At 44.6% G+C, this 16,486-nt stretch overlaps 1 protein-coding gene across 1 annotated transcript in view; it reads left to right on the top strand.

Annotated features, from left to right (window-relative positions):
* Window positions 1–16,486, top strand: part of USP7 (ubiquitin specific peptidase 7) — a 55,789-nt gene that overhangs the window by 21,348 nt on the left and 17,955 nt on the right. Inside the window, exons 2-8 of the mRNA XM_082361649.1 lie at window positions 4,333–4,437; window positions 9,505–9,703; window positions 11,636–11,774; window positions 12,432–12,520; window positions 14,290–14,398; window positions 15,244–15,374; window positions 15,836–15,890. Coding sequence (XP_082217775.1) covers window positions 4,333–4,437; window positions 9,505–9,703; window positions 11,636–11,774; window positions 12,432–12,520; window positions 14,290–14,398; window positions 15,244–15,374; window positions 15,836–15,890 — 827 coding nt within the window. The remainder of the gene's footprint in view (window positions 1–4,332; window positions 4,438–9,504; window positions 9,704–11,635; window positions 11,775–12,431; window positions 12,521–14,289; window positions 14,399–15,243; window positions 15,375–15,835; window positions 15,891–16,486) is intronic.

Below are 16,486 nucleotides of genomic sequence, written 5' to 3'. Positions count from 1 at the left end.
GCTTGTATGGATGCTTCATGCTGAAAATTTTCCTGTATAAGTTTAATATCAGCTGTATTCCTTGCCTCTTAGGCTTGAGGGTTTCTTATGTTCTCTTTTTAAAAATAAACTTGAAATTTTGGGTTAATTTTAGATGTACAGGAAAGTTAGTAGAGTGTGTTCCCATGGACCCCTCACCTGGTTTCCCCCACTAGCAACTTACATCAACACCTGAGGGAACTAGTAACTCCAGACTTCTTTCCCCCCCGCCCTGATACTCTCTGTTTTGAAGGTGATTGTGTAAATTGATGAGGTTGTTTGAATATGCTTCTGGCCCTAATTTTGTGGGGCGCTTTAAAAAAAAAAAAGAATTCTGAGGGAGAGCTCCTGGAGATTCTGTGCAGTCACTCTGATGCGGCCGAGAGAACCCCGCCCCCTCCCCAGAAGATTCTGCTGCAGAGCCATGCAGACATGGCAGGGAACCGTGGGCTTGGACCAGAAGGTGACTCAGCTCAGAGTGGGGGCCGTACGCCGCTGGTGGATTTTCAGAACCAATATGCCATTTCTGAACAGTCCTTCTGCAGTGTATTTGGACTTGCGGAAAGATATCAGTGTTCTAATTTACCTTGATAACCCCCTATTTTTTGTAATGTTCTTCAAAATGGATTCAATGCCAGGAGAGAGGAGAGGAGGAGGACCAAGCAGAAGTCTGGGGGTTTTGACTTGGAAGTCAGGGTGAACTGCTGGACTGGGGCTTAAGATGTGCTGGTTAGGCTCTGCTTGACCAATTCAGGGACCGAGTGTTGGCCCGTGGCCTCTGTGGTAATCCACGTGTTCTGCCATTTTAACTGAGCCGTGGTTTTGCTCACTGGGTTGTATCACTAGTTGGGACTTTTGAGGAGAAATCTGGGGGGCTGAGTGGAGAGTGACTCTGGGGCATGGCTGGATCTTCGTGGCCCAGGTACCTCCTGGTGGCAGTGTATAGACTCTTAGTTGGAAGACCGTGAGGTGGGTTTAATGGGGTTGTGTGGTTCCCTCTACCCAGCCTTTTGGGGAGAGGTTTGAGAAATCTTTGGGAAGTGATAGAAAATGTCAAGGCCAGCAATTTGGAATTTTCTATTTTCCTCATCCAGGAGTGAGATTCAGGTGCTAAATCAGCACCACATCATTTCCATAGCAATTGGCCAGTGTTCTTTGGGGTCAGTAGCTCTGGGTTGTGACATCACAAACGGAAGTCTGTGGGGAGAAGAGCTGGATGTAAGCACGGGCATCCTCAGTAAAAGAGGAGGAAATGCAGGCTTTGTAACTAAGCAAGGGAGCCTTTTGTGTTTCTAAAGTCACTCTTTAAAAAAGGTATTTTGTGCCACATATATATTAAAATATGCCGCTGGTACTTATCACAAGGTTGTTGTCAAAAGGCTTACCAATCATGAGTAATGGAAATGATCTCCTTTTGTATTTCTGGGTGTCATGTATATATTTCAGAATGATAATTGCTTTCCTCCCCTCCTTGACATTTAAGTATATCAGAGACCTTCTTGTCTATGTGTTTGAGGCATACCATATTGTCATTGGTATTTGCAACTGTTGTGTGTCAAAAAAAATTAGTGTTGTAGTTCATATTTGGCCAAATGAGAGTTAATACATTGGGAAAATTCCAACTAGGCAGGATATAAAATTCAGGAACAGGATCACTTTATATAGAGTGATAAATATATGTACGTGCCAATCTTGCACTTCTTCCTTGATGATAAAGACAGCCTTATCATTTAGGATATTTCTGGAAGCCTAATACAGACTGTGGTATCAGGCGCTTTCATCATTTAATTCTGGTCCAGGGACTTACCGTGTCTTAATTAAATTTTTAATCCTCTTGTTGAACTAACTCATTTTTATGAGAAGCTTTTTTTTAACTGGATATCCAGTCCCTTAGGAGCTAGACTTGAGTTGCCAACCTTTTCTCCAAGGGTCCCATGGCAGTTGGTTGGGAGGGCCTGTTGCTGGACAGGTTCTTCACGTACATGCTGGGCCAACCAGGAGCTTTTTTTTTTTTTAATTTTTTATTTTATTATTTATTTATTTATTTATTGGTTGTGTTGGGTCTTCGTTGATGTGCGCTGCTTTCTCTAGTAGTGGCGAGCGGGGGCTACTCTTCGTTGTGGTGCGTGGGCTTCTCATTGAGGTGGCTTCTCTTGCTGTGGAACACGGGCTCTAAGCACGTGGGCTTCAGTAGTTGTGGAACGCAGGCTCAGTAGTTGTGGCTCACGGGCTCTAGAGCGCAGACTCAGTAGTTGTGGCGCACGGGCTTAGTTGATCCGTGGCATGTGGGATCTTCCCGGACCAGGGCTCGAACCCGTGTCCCCTGCATTGGCAGGCAGATTCTTAAGCGCTGTGCCACCAGGGAAGCCCCCAACCAGCAGCTTTTTGCAGTTTCACAGCCACCAGCCTGGATCACCGTCTCCAGGCCTGTGAAGGGTGGAAAATTGGTCAGCCCAGCGGGAATGTGTACCCATGGTGTGTAAAAGATGGGACGTTGCTCAGGAGGAGCTGGTTCAGCTGCAGAACCCTACTTGCCTTGCGTTTAGGAGCCACCTGCAGAGAAACCTTTGTCACTTTTGCATTCGTGCATTCTAGACCATGTTTTAAAGCTCTTGCCGTAGGCTGGATTTGAACTGAGGAACTAAATTAAAAGTACCAGGCATACGTCAAGCAAATTACTTTAAGATTTATAGTGCATTCATGTGATGTGTGTGTGTGTCTGCAGTGAAGAATCACTCTACTGCTGCTTCTACAGAACCTCTTGCTAGTTTGTGTTCTCCCAGTGTTTGCTGATTGGTATAAAGGGAAATAAGAATTTACACACTCTTATTCCAACATAGTCTCTCTCTTTTATAGCAAGGGTTGCATATGATGATATATATTGCTTGGTACCTTAATTTTTAAAAACTTAATATAACTCAGAACATTTCATATAGGTACACTGAGAACCTTAAAAAAAACTGTTGCATAATATTCCATTGGTGGAATGTGCTGTTTATTTCAAAGGCCTTCATAGGGTTTTTCCTCATAAAATATTTTGTATGATGGTTTGAGGTGGTTAATATATATGTGCACATATATATATATATATATACACACACATACATATATATATATATATATATATATACACACATACTTTTTTTTTTTTTTTGGGTGCCACACTGCGAGGCCTGCAGGATAGGATATCTTAGTTCTCTGACCGAGGATTGAACTTGGTCCCTCGGCAGTGAAATTGCAGAGTCCTAACCACTGGATCGCCAGGGAATTCCCTGAAATGGTTGATTTAGGAGGATAAATGTGGAAATTCTGTCAAAGCACCCAATGTTTCATTTTGCTTTTTAAGCATATAAGTTTTAGAGTTTAGAGTTCAAGCTAGTTAAGCAACAGGGAAAGGGATTTCTCCTTTCCCTACTTACCTCCCCCAGTTTTTCTGTCAGGATGTCATGGTTGAGGGGTCAGTTTAAAAATTTATGTTTTCATAGACAGCTTTTAACACAATTGCTAATTAAGTGTATATTATTGATACTTAATAAAACAAAAGTATCAGGAGTGGCAGTGGTCTAAATTTGAGTAGTAATACCTGTTTCTTAGCTTCCAAGGATTTCTAACGTGTGTTTTGAGATGCTTAAGAAGGAAAAACGGATGGTTTATATTCAGGAATTATTTGAGAAAAGTAACCTGACAGTTGGAGTTTGGAGCTTGTCTAGAGGGGAAAGGGGAGGGTGCTCTCCATGGTGCTGAATCAGACCGACTGCTGATCCTAACGGTGTAAAGGCTCTGAGTATTGGAGTCCAAGGACACAACTATGCAGCTATTTACAAAACCACATCTCCTGTTTGTAGTTGAGACACTTAATTTTTATTGGAGTGTCTGATTTGCCAAGGAAAGCCGACTGTACAGGCAAACAGAACAGCATTAGTTGCAGTGAGCTATTCTGACATGCTGGAAGGACAGGATTTACATGTGAAGTATGGGCAGTAGAGGCTATTTAAATCCTAAATCCCGCCAAAGGCTTTTTAAAATTCTTCTTTTAAACCGTGGACCTATGTCAAAATAAACGTCATTGCAAATGGAGCTGATTATTGTGAGGTATAATGTGTTTTCAAGTCCCATTTAGCATTTTGAAAGAAACAAAGGTTTATATTTAGTAAACATACTAGTAAATACCTTTTGGGTTAAAGTGCAATTATTTTGGCACAATTGGAACTTACTAGTGACTGGAAATTGTCAAAGTACAAGTATATATATATTTTTTTATCTAATTCAAGCCATGAAGGGAAAAATCATGGAATTTCTTTGTTTTCTTTAAAGCTGGAGATACAGATGACCCACCAAGAATTACTCAAAACCCTGTTATCAACGGGAATGTAGCCATGAGTGATGGGCACAACAACACAGAGGAAGACATGGAGGACGGTGAGTACCTGGGCTTTGTTTACGCGCATTGGGCAAAAACCTGTGTCGGAAACAGACGTTTCTTCCTTGAGTACTTCTGAGTTTCTTAAGGGTAGCTAGTTTTCAGGAGGTTGTATCTGAGGAAAATTTAGGAGCCTGTTTTGGTTTCAAATTTCAAGATTGCCTACAAATTTCAAGGTAAGTTGATTTTCCCCAGCCTAGGAGAGAAGGTTGAAATACAGGAGTTTGTAATAGATGGGTATTTGCCCAGGCCTGCAATTAATTTTCCAGCCACTCCTAGTATTCAGAACACAAGTAAATCTTACTGTCCTTTCCTTTTCGTCTGCAGCACGATACTTCTAGACACTGGAACGTGGCTTTCCATTGCATTCTTATTGTAGCAAGTATATCAGTTGTTTGTAGCTAATAATCCCTCCCCACTCCGGTTAGGTGCGAAACCAGAATCGAGCTTTGGGCTTCGTCCCTCAGACTGACTTTTGGTCTTTATCTTCTCTGTGGAAAGTGTATGCATTTGTACATGCATGGACATTTTGTGCCTAGGAAAGCCTTTCTTTCGAGGCTATTTCTTCGCTATAGTTTATCAGACTGTGGGACCTGTGCATTTGCCAGGTTGAAATCATGAGAAGGTAGCAGCCAGTAATCACTTTATGCAGCCCCTGGAATCTTGCAGTGTAATATGAAACCATGTTCTGTCAAAAGCATGTCCATCAATCCTCATGAGGGTTGTGTCCTTCCCAGGGGTGTAACGGGGCAGTTGAAAGAAACCATCAGTCACGGGCTGCACCACCAGAAGGACTGCTGTTCAGACCTCCTGCCAAAAGTTCAGCCTCCATGAGAAACTGCAGCCGTAGTTGAGAGTTCTCTCACAGTGCGGTTTACCCCTGGCAGCTGGCTGAGGCAATATCTGAGGAAGGTAAAGAGGCGTGGTCTGACCCGCTGCTTTGTTACCTGTGGAGTGCACTTTCCACCGCAGATGAGGGCAACGGTGTGGGTGTGGTCTCTTGGTTGCTGGGCTCTTGGTTTTATTTCAGACCCCGGAGATGCCAAAAGAGGTTCAGAGAGTGCAGTTGGGAAGGCACAACCAGGTCTGATGTACCAGGCGTGAGTCAGGAATCGATTGTAGTCTCTCCTGGAGCAGTGAGCGGTCCAATCCAATCAGAGCCCTCCCACTCTGGTTTCCACAGAGCAATTTCATTCTCGTTTTTCCCCAGGTGTTTTTACGGGGAGGGCTTGGGAGGAGACAGATGTGGATAAAAGGGCATGTTCTCTTGGCCTCTGATGCCTTTTTTGGTGGATCCTTCTTTGTTGGAAGAGACTGTCCTGTGCCCTGTAGGATGGCAGTGTCACCCGTCACCCCCACCACCACCCACCACCCCGTGCAGTCGTGACAACCGAAAATGTCTCTAAACATGGCCAGAAGTCTCCTGGGGGCCCCAGATTGCCTCATTTGAGAATCAATAAGGAGATCATAATGTACATAAAATCCCTTTTGAGGCAAATTTTACTAAATTATTAGTAGTAAATAATGGTGCTATAGAACCTAAAAGTAGAAATGCTCCTACTGCGAATTACCAGATGGGAAAAGCACGTTACAGGAGAAAGTAGAAGTGATCTTCAGTAACACTTTGTTCCTGGCCTTTCGAAAGGCCCAGGGTCAGGAGAGAGAAAGATCCTATCTTTGGCAAGGGGGGCGGGAGGGAGATGGTTCTCTTTGTAGGAGTAGAAGCCTTCGTTTACAGCAGCATTTTCCCAGCAGTGATAGGTATTTTGAAACACTTAATGGCAGGATACGTGCGTTGTGAAAAGTGATCAGAAATCTAGGAAGTTTGAGGAGTGCTGGCTTAATTAAGCATGTTTCTTAAAGTACGTCTAAGCTGTCAGCCTCCTAACATCTTTCTCCAAAAGACTTTTTTTGTTAATGATTCCCCAAGCCTCTGAACGTTAGAATCTGTTTTTGCTGAATCTCCTTTTAACATCTTTGGAGGGCACACAGTATGGGAAACACCGGGTTAGAATCTGATTTGTACAGAGAGGCCTTCTTAGTAGGGGGAGTTTCTTACACAGCAGTTGAGTGGCTAACAACACAGGTTGGAAAAATGTTTAGTAGAGGTAGAGAGTGATTGTTGTAGATCTAGATTGTTGGTACCCGTGAAAAAAACCTTATTTCTGGGAATTAACTAGGATTTGCAAAGACTTGTATTAGAATGAATAATTGATGTTTGACACAGTTACTGCAAGAGCGCCATTTGGGGAAACCTCAGGCCCGCCTTTCTTTTTAAAAGACCTAAAGTGGTGGGTTATCGAGATTTCTGACAAGATGCGTGAGGGCAGCAGGTAGCACGAACTTGCCATCCTGTCATTTACGATAAGATGCTGGAGTAGGTAAGTCAGTGCTCTGTGGTGTTCAGGCAGGTTTGAGTCTCTGTTTGGATGAAACACTAACCCTGCAGGATACAAGGTATCCTTCATAATCCCAAGTATACTACTTTTACCAAAAAAAAAAAAAAAAAAAAGTTTTGTTTTGAAGCAATTATAGATACAGAGGAAGTTGCATAAATAGTACATGGAATCCCGAGTACCTTCCACCCATTTTTTCATGTAGCTCCCTTAGGGGAGGGTAACAAGGCCGGCCCTATCTGCCAGAGATGGGTTTCATGTCTCCTTCTCTTTTGTAGACCCTCCTGTCTTGACCTGGTATTTAATACAGGTTTTCAGTTATTCATTTAGTATGAAGAGTTTGGAAGGCAGCTATGCTCACCTCTATACCACCAACGCCACACAGTATGAAGAGGTTGGAGCTATGGGGTGGTGACATTTTTATTGACATGAAATCTCATGTTAAACTTCCTAATTAGCATACTTTGGAAGATAATCCTGTGCCTTGAACATGAGGCAGAATCTCACATCTAGTGTGTGATTCAGCAAGTGTGAACTGCACATGGGGGCCAGGGTGGCGCCAGGCTCGAGACCCAGAGCCTTGGCCTTGACGGGCTGGCCCGCTCCTGGATGCATGCTGTGCTGAGCTCACCGTCGTGTGGTCCTATTTAATATTTAAGATTAATTGAGGAATTTGACCAAAGTGTCCTGAGGAAGAGCAAAAAGGCATTTATAATGTGTATCATTTTTTTGTTTGTATAAAACTGTAATCCTACAAAGACCCGAATGGTAACTGACAGTCAAGTAGGTGAGTTAGGAGTGGGGGGGGGGGCTTGTGACATGATGTCCTTAGGTCCCAGGAGTGTGTCCTGCCATCACTGTACAGCAGGCCAGTTTTATTGGGCTCTGCGTTTGGTCACCTGAACGCTAGGATGGCCGTTTACAAACCAGAGGCAGGGTCAGTGGGCTCAGTGTCCGGATCTTGGGTGCTGAGACCCCCTGTGCTCACTTCGTGACACCTTGGATGAGATAAGCCACTTACCCTCAGCAAGCCTCGGTTTCTTCATCTGTAAAGTGGGAATTAAGTAACACCTGCCCTTGCCTACCTTGTGGGGTTTAGGTGCTGCTCAAATATGATTTGTGTGGCTGTGGAGGAGTGGCCCACTCTTCTCCTCAGCCATTCTGGACCTCATTCTCTGGAACAAGTTTCTTGTCTTTTCCATGGACTCTCATCTGTGCAAGGGATGAGGGTAGTACCTGCCCCTTGAGGAGGCTCGAATGCAAAACGCCCCCGTCCAGCTGCTCTTCCTTTGAGGGCCTCTCTGCTAACAGCTGAGCCAGGTTACGGGTAGTAAAAAAAAAAAAAAGTGGGGACGGAGAGCCTTTAAACGAAGATAAAAGCGCTGTTACACATCCTTTTGGGTTTTATTTCTTTGGTAAAGAATACTACTCTCTCATGAGGACTGATGGACATGTTTTCTTAAGAACAAATTCAGTCACAGCGGAGGCAGTTCTGTGTGCGGAGAAGTCTGCACCGCAGTGACCTGAGTGAAGTGTAGAGACGGGCTGAGGGCACAGACCTGCGAACCCCACTTTGCGCGTGGGGTCAGGGATGTCAAAGTAGCACCTGCTTCTCAGCCAGAAAAGGCCTTCCTGTTGTTCTGTAGACCAAGTGTGGCCCTTGGCCCCTGGGCCTGTGAACTGTCCCCAGTCTGCCACGAGATAGGCACAGAGAGAGGAAGCACTTAGAAACTTGTTTAGCAATTTGGCCTTCCTGCGGCAGTTTTATTATGTTTTATAAAAGTGCTGGCCGGTAACAGGTTGGCCTTGGGACAGCTGCTCCCCTCACGGGGAGAGCTGGAGAAGCATGGACACTGCTGGGTTTGTCAAAGCTAATCCACAGCCTGGGTCACTTGAAAGGAATAGTCAGCAACAGAAAAAGCTGGAATTCCAAGTGTGACTTTTAGTTTAATTCTTATCAGTGCTTTTGCATTTTATTGGAGGAAATCTTGATTTCTTAAATTGGCCTTTGGTCTTGCTGAGTAAATTTAACAGTTCATTCTGTTCATGTCAAAAAGAATGCCAGTCTCTTCGTTCTTTTTTTCAAATAATTCCCCTTAGAGAATCTAGCCTGATACTTCACCAAAATTGTGAACTAATGAAGTTATCATTTATTTTTAGCTAACTTCTTAGGAATCTTTTTATCTCTAAACAGTGCTGCACTTCCCAGGAATGGCTGTCGCCCACTCCTCGGAAGTTCTTGTTTGCCTGCAAATTCATGTTTCTTCTCCACACTCAGCCCAAGTCTCAAGCCCTTTTCTTTTCCTCCTCAAGTCCTCTCCTTGAACAGATGTGACATGAGAAGTTTTACTCCTTTTCTCCAGTCTCTCCACTCACTGCGGATTACTTGGGAATTAAGACAGAGTAGAATAGACATTCTTAATCACGCTGAACTCGTCTGGTGGGGAATGCAGGTGTGTGTTGCTAGCCCTCTGAGTTTGGGATTTCATTTACACAAACTATGTGTCATCTCACAGTTTTAGATGGTTACGAAATTGGAAATGATGCTATCCTTTCCCCGAAGGGTTAGGTTTTAGCAGTTGAATATAGAATGGTTAACCCAGGTTTGTGCTGCTTTCAGTGTTGTCTGACAATGCCAGGCTTGGTGATTGACAAAGCGTTTTCTTGCAGACACGAGTTGGCGCTCCGAGGCAACCTTTCAGTTCACTGTCGAGCGCTTCAGCAGACTGAGTGAGTCGGTCCTTAGCCCTCCGTGTTTTGTGCGAAATCTGCCATGGAAGATTATGGTGATGCCACGCTTTTATCCAGACAGACCACACCAAAAAAGCGTAGGATTCTTTCTCCAGTGCAATGCTGAATCTGATTCCACGTAAGACAGTTTAAATGATGCAATTACAAATCCACAAATAGTTCTAGTACATTATTGGAAGCCAAATTGGCCTCTTTGAATTTTGGATTTCTCTTTGAATTCCCTTTCTACCTTTACATAGTCATTTGATTTTAAGTTATATTAAATACAATTCCCTCTTTGAAACTCACTGGTAGGTATTATATCCAGACTAGAAAAGGTGTAAATTTTTCTTGCAAATAAAAAACTGAACTTTGTGTGTTAGAATCTACCTGCCCGTGGAACATGGAATCAGGGCCTATCTGGACTAGCTGACTGCTGGATTACCAGGTGTATTTCTTATTCTACCAGTAACTGCCAGGGGGGGAAATTGTAGTTAAGGAAAATTCTTCAGGCAGACATCCTCACTGTATGTTAACCAATTTCTATGGGTTATTCAGAAAGTTAAAATTAAAAAGCAGAGTGTCGCTGTTCAACGTTTATCAGAAGCACAGTTGAGAGATTGTTTGAAGGGATGGATCCCAGATCACTTTGTCACCCTTTCTCATTCCACATCCATGAACCCACAGGAAAGCTGCCTCCTTGACCACGTCTCCCTGCCACCCCAATTGTGGCCCTTGGTGCCCTTGATGAAGATGTTCCCCAAAGGGCGCTGGTTCCAGCTGTTCTGCCAAAGCTTTCATTTTCCTCTTCACTTGAGTATTTAAGAAGCCAGTTTTATGGGGCAGTCAGGGCCTTGGCCAAATTTTTACTTCTTGTGTTCAGTTCACATTATGATCTGATTTCTGATGAGCGTTGAGGCTGGATTGGTTTTAGTCTGACAGACAACTTGAACCTGAATGGTAGTTTGGGAAACATCCAGCAGTCCACATCCAGCGATGGCATCCCGAGCGAGCGGCATCCCCGCGGGAACAGCACTGCCCTTGCCCTTGTTCTGATGAGTCTGCAGTCGAAACATTCCTTTATAAAAAGCTCAGTCGAATGAGTTCAGTCAACACCTTCCTTTATAAAAGCTCCACTTTAAGTTGGTTTTTAAACATTTTACACGTTGATCCAGGGGCCCTTTTGGGGTCTGCCCCAAACAACCGCACCTGCAGTCACTCTCGGGTGGTGGCATCCTTGCTCAGAGCCCCCTATACAGCCCGGCCTGGAAGCCTCACAGCACCTGAGGGGGGCAGGAGTGACACTTATTAGTAGAGCCTACAGCTTTAGGTCTGTTCACCTAAAAAGTAGCTTTATCATCATTCTTCTATTCAAGTAATAGCCGTGTTAGGTACGAGAACTATTATCTGACCAAAAAGCTATCATCTCTTGTAAAATCTAAGCACAGTATTTAAAGTTCAAACACTTGTATTTTATAGATACCAGTAAAAAACTTGAACCCTTTTAGAAATTAAAAAGACATAGGGGCTTCCCGGGTGGCACAGTGGATAGGAATCTGCCTGCCAATGCAGGGGACACAGATTCGATCCCTGGCCCGGAAAGATCCCACATGCCGCGGAGCACCTAAGCCCTTGCGCCACAACTACTGAGCCTGAGCTCTAGAGCCCGCGCACCGCAACTACTGAAGCCCGCACGCCTAGAGCCTGTGCTCCGCAACAAGAGAAGGCACCACAATGAGAAGCCCGCACACCGCAACGAGGAGCGGCCCCCGCTCCCGCAACTAGAGAAAGCCCGCGCGCAGCAGCGAAGACCCAACACATCCAAAAATAAATAAATAAAATTTTAAAAATTCAAAAAGACATAAAGCATTGAGTTAAATCACTCCAGACCACATAAGGGCACCCCCAGACCCTCTTCACTTCTTTCTCCTTTAAAGATAATGTGTGTCCCCTTATTCCGTCTAAAAAAAATAGAAGGAAAAAATATGGGCGGTTTTGTGTGCTGTTTTAAAAATTGTGTAGAAGTCAGGTAAATCTGTCGACTGAGGCTTAGATTGTCCTCCCTGAACAGGTCTTGGTCCTGTCATGCACAAGCGGTGCTGAAGATCATAAATTACAGAGATGATGAGAAGTCATTCAGCCGGCGTATCAGTCATTTGTTCTTCCATAAAGAGAACGATTGGGGATTTTCCAATTTCATGGCCTGGAGTGTAAGTAACAATGTACTTAGACTGAATAATCTGAGTGTTGTTCCTTGTTCCCTAATTCTCCATTCTTCACATCCATCTATTCATTTTAGAATCAAAATGTTTGCTTTGTAAGTTGGATAGGTAACTGAAAATGTGTTTTCTCCAGTTTCCTACGTCAAGTTTTTAGCAGCCAACAGGACTTCATCTCAATGTTTCGGTCAAACATTGTAAGGTAGTTTGTAGCTTTCCTGAATAGGCTAGGTTTCCTTTAAAAGAAATAATACTGAGGCAGGCATAGTGCGGGGTGGTTTCCTGTAACCAGTGAATTCTCAAGTCAGCTCGTTTGGGCTGCTTTTGCGGAGGTGGAAGCCAGTAGGACTTAGGAACGCCCTGCTCAGCGCTCTAGTGTGGGCTCTCGGCAGCCTCCCCAGACCCTGCCTGCTGAGTGGACGCTGAGCCCCTAACACCTCCCATTCCTCCAGGAGGCATCCAAGCTTTTGCTGTTTTCACTCAGAGAACATTGTTTAAAACAAGCCGAAGCACTGCAAAACTAGAAGCACAATTTAGGTGTTTTGAAAAAGTAGTATTTTAATCTATTAAGTACAGGGTAATTGTTTGGAAAGAAGTGAGCATTTGCAGGTTCTTATGCAAGTTGGATATTCTTATTTTTTTTTATAGGAAGTGACTGATCCTGAGAAAGGATTTATAGATGATGACAAAGTTACTTTTGAAGTCTTTGTACAGGCGGATGCCCCCCATGGAGTTGCGTAAGTTTTCCTTTAATTGGATGCTATTAAGAGATGTCGTTAGTTCTAGTGAAAGGAGCAGAGGAGCATATATAGCAGATAAGCACCCTCTGTGTGCTCACCCCTTGGCACACAGACCAGATCAACGGATGTGTGCCAGCTTCACGTTCATGCCTTTGTGTGACGGATTTATTGAGCAGTTTCTATGTGCCAGACACTCTGCTGGGCTCTAGGAATATAATTATGTTGAACAAGGCAGGCATGGTTTTCTGTCCTCAAAGAACCTCCAAGACCACTCGGGCAGAGGAGTTGATGGCAGTAACTGCAGCAGCAGATGTGCTTGTTATTTTGTGGTGTGGGGTGGCGCTGGGAGGCGAGGGTTCCGTCCCTGGGTCCAGGCGGTCTGTGGGCAAGAGGCCGGACTGGGGGAATTGAAGGTGGGGAGAAGGGCGTGAGTAAGGACACCCGGCAGGGAAGTTTGGGGTGGGCGGGGCACTAGGAGAGTGTGAAGAGGGCTGAGATGGTGCCTTGGGATCAGGTTGTAGACGAACAGGACTCTTAAGGCCAAGGAGCGAAGAAACAAAGTGCAGTCTAGGTGGGAAGGACTCAAGTGTAGGCGCCCCTGTCTGTTCCTGTTGTTTCTCTTCCCACGTGGCCCTCCTCTGGCATGAGTGCGCAGGCTGACCCTACGGGTGGGATGGGCAGCCGACAGCCCAGAAGGGCGGTCATTCAGCCCAGGTCCTGACTAAGGTGGCCTGCATGTGGCCCTGGGAAATTTCAAAACAAATAAGATTTATTAGTTTTCATATTCATTGGGCTGCTACCAGAGGAATCAGCCTTTTCTTGAGTAGCCTTTTCAAAACATACCCTTGAATTGTATTCAGGTACCAGGAGTGGGGGGCAAAAAGATGGTATTTCTAGTTAAACTTTTTGTGGGTTTTTTCCCCCTCCTTTAGAAAACATGCCCCCTATGCTTATGATACATCTTTTGACTAAGAAAGTAGATTGAGCTTTTCAGACTTACCAATCAAAACAGGTATCTTGGTTCAGTCTTACAAAAACCTCTTACCCCCGGCATCAGCGTCCTGCTGGCCTGACCTCACAGTAAATGTCTAACACCGGTCACACATCTGCACCGTGCACAGAGGGGGAGGGGGTGGCGCTGGGGAGGGCTCTTCCGCTTCCTGTTAACTCTTGGGGGCGAGAAGGTACAGACTGTTCTCTCTCCTAACCAACCACCTGTATAACAGAGTAAAGGGAAACGGCTCTTGGAGTTGAGGTCTGAACCTGCCGGTATGCAAGCCTGTCCTTTCCCGTGTACGTGACGCTACAGACAAGAGGGGTTTCGGCTGTTCCCGTCCCACCTTGTGCTGACTACACGTGTGACCCGATGTGTGTGTGAGGGAGCCGCACTGACACTCAGTCTGATAGAAGTAGACTTGAACTCCTCTCTGAGAGTGCTGCTCTGGGTAAATGACGGCACTGCTGCTGTCAGCAGACCGCGCGGAGGCTGCCTCTCCGGTGCCGGGCTGAGTTCGCACTGGCCCACGTGCTTGAGCAGACAAAACTGGTGACCGCCGGAGGGAGCCGTGTGATAACTGCCAGCTTGGCGACGAGCTACTCACTTGGAGGCGGGTGCTCGGACGTCGTCACCCCATGTCAGGATGGTGGGATGGAGGTGGTGGTGCAGAGCAGCGAGGTGCCGGCCCCCAGTCCCCTCGCCCACACACGTTGCAGAAGCAAGGAGGTGTCCTGTGCAGTTTTCCCTCAACCTCAAACTGATCTTGTAGGTGGGATTCAAAGAAGCACACGGGCTATGTCGGTTTAAAGAATCAGGGAGCGACTTGTTACATGAACAGCCTGCTGCAGACTTTATTTTTCACAAACCAACTACGAAAGGTAAATGGATGGTGTTTCTCTCCCTCAACCTTCCACCCACCCTTTTCTCTCAAGTATTAAGGGGCAAGCAAAGCCCCGCCGCCAGACTTGTCTCTTGCCGCGTCTCCAGGGAGGGCCCTGCTTTACGCTTGTACATAGCTCTGGTCCTCAGTGTTCGGACACTTGTGAAGCTAACTCAGGTGATGAAAAGTTTACCACAGCCGACAAACCTCACTTTATTGGGCTAGAAATAATAAAGCTTTTTTTAAAAATACGAAAGTCATTAGCAGCAACATTTGAAAAGTTTTATATTAAAATTGATTAGTTGAAAAAGTCCTGGTCAGGAATCTTAATTTTTCACTTACTATAGCTAAAACTTGTACAAAATATAAAATCTAACGGAGGCTAGTTACTCGCACTTCAGGACTGTGGTGCGAGCAGGGGGGCAGCGCAGGCAGCAGACACTCCCGGGTTTGGGGGGACCATCGGCTGGTCTGCTGGCGTGTCCTTTTCGCACCGTTCTTCCAGGCAGCGTTAATTACCATGATAGGATGATGTCTTGGGGACAGTTGAGTGTGGTTAGTTGCAGTAGCATTGAAGTTTCATCAACTCTTTTGTTCAAAGTCATGTTAAGTTAAAAAAATGTTGCTCTGCTCTAAGAAGTATGAAATAGAAGTGGTTCTCATTGGATGGTGAGCCTTAAGTAATTTTTAAAATTCATTTTTCACTGTCTTGATTTTTAAAAGACCTTTTGACCCTTTGGGGGGGATAGTTAAAAGCCCTACCCAACTGCCTTCATCATTGTGTTGTTAGAAATGATACTTTCACATAAAATTCCATTTTTATTTCTGAATCATTTCTTTTAGGCTGTGTACATGATGCCAACAGAGGGCGACGATTCATCCAAAAGCGTCCCTTTAGCATTGCAAAGAGTGTTCTATGAATTACAGCACAGTGATAAGCCCGTAGGAACAAAGAAGCTGACCAAGTCGTTCGGGTATGTGTTGGGAGACCTGTCCATTCTGCTGCTCGAGGGCTGAGTTAGTGGACGGGGAAGGGTTGAGAGCAGAGCTCAGGCACTTGATTATGTCAGGGCATTTTATCAGTGTCCTTTGTTTGACCTCTTTGGAAATGGAGGCTTTTAGAATTTTGCTTGAGAAGCAGTTCACCACTTAGGTTTACCTGTCAAGGAAAGGATACATATGGTCTCCAAGTTTCTGTACATTTACTTGCAAACACGACCTCCCCTCCCCTTGCAGTAAGATGTTCAGAACAAGATAAAGTTGTGAACGTTTTGGGGTCTGGATAAAATTCAATTTGTCTTTGAATTATAATCTTCTTAAAAATTTAAGAATAATGACTAATTACATGGTTCGGTTTTTTAGTCTGAGTTGCTTGTCAATTTACTCTTGTTTGAAATCTGGAAGTTTAAATATAAATTCATTTTATCTCTCTAAGGTGGGAAACGTTAGATAGCTTCATGCAACATGATGTTCAAGAGCTCTGTCGAGTGGTGAGTTTTCAGCCGTAATTGTTTACTACTTACATTTCATATTGTGAAGCACTGTCAGAAGTTGTTAGCAAGTAAAACCTCAGACCTACTTCAGTCACTGTAATTCCAGTTACGCCCATCTTTGTTCAGGACCAGAACCAGGCCAGAAAGAAAAGACAGCATGTATCTAGTTTAAAACCAGAAAGACTGAAAAATTATTTGATAGGGAAGTGTGAGGGAAAAATGTAAATTTGAATAGTATAGGTAGTGTACTTTTAATTTGTTAAATTGGCATAATTAGCAGTTATTAATCCAAGAAACAACAGATTGGCTTGAGTAGCTGTCCTGATGATCCCACTTCACTTTAGAATAGTGACTTCCGTTCTTACTCTGTAGTACAAGACCCAGACCCCGCCTTGGCACAGAACTTGTGGTTGAGGCAGACCCCTGTGTGGGTGATCTTCTCCCAGACCATCTCTAGTCACTAGCAGACGCCCACTCTTCCAGTTGTGATGAAAGAAATACACACACACACACACTCACACTCACACTCACACTCACAACATGAAATGGCTATTCAAGGTGATTGGCTGGGCAAGGTGTGTTTTCTTTTTTGC

This window comes from Balaenoptera borealis (genome assembly GCF_965194805.1).
Source record: "Balaenoptera borealis genome assembly, chromosome: 16".
Classification (NCBI taxonomy): Eukaryota; Metazoa; Chordata; class Mammalia; order Artiodactyla; family Balaenopteridae; genus Balaenoptera; species Balaenoptera borealis.
Note: the sequence above shows the minus strand (reverse complement) of the source record. Positions and strands in the feature narration are given on the sequence as shown.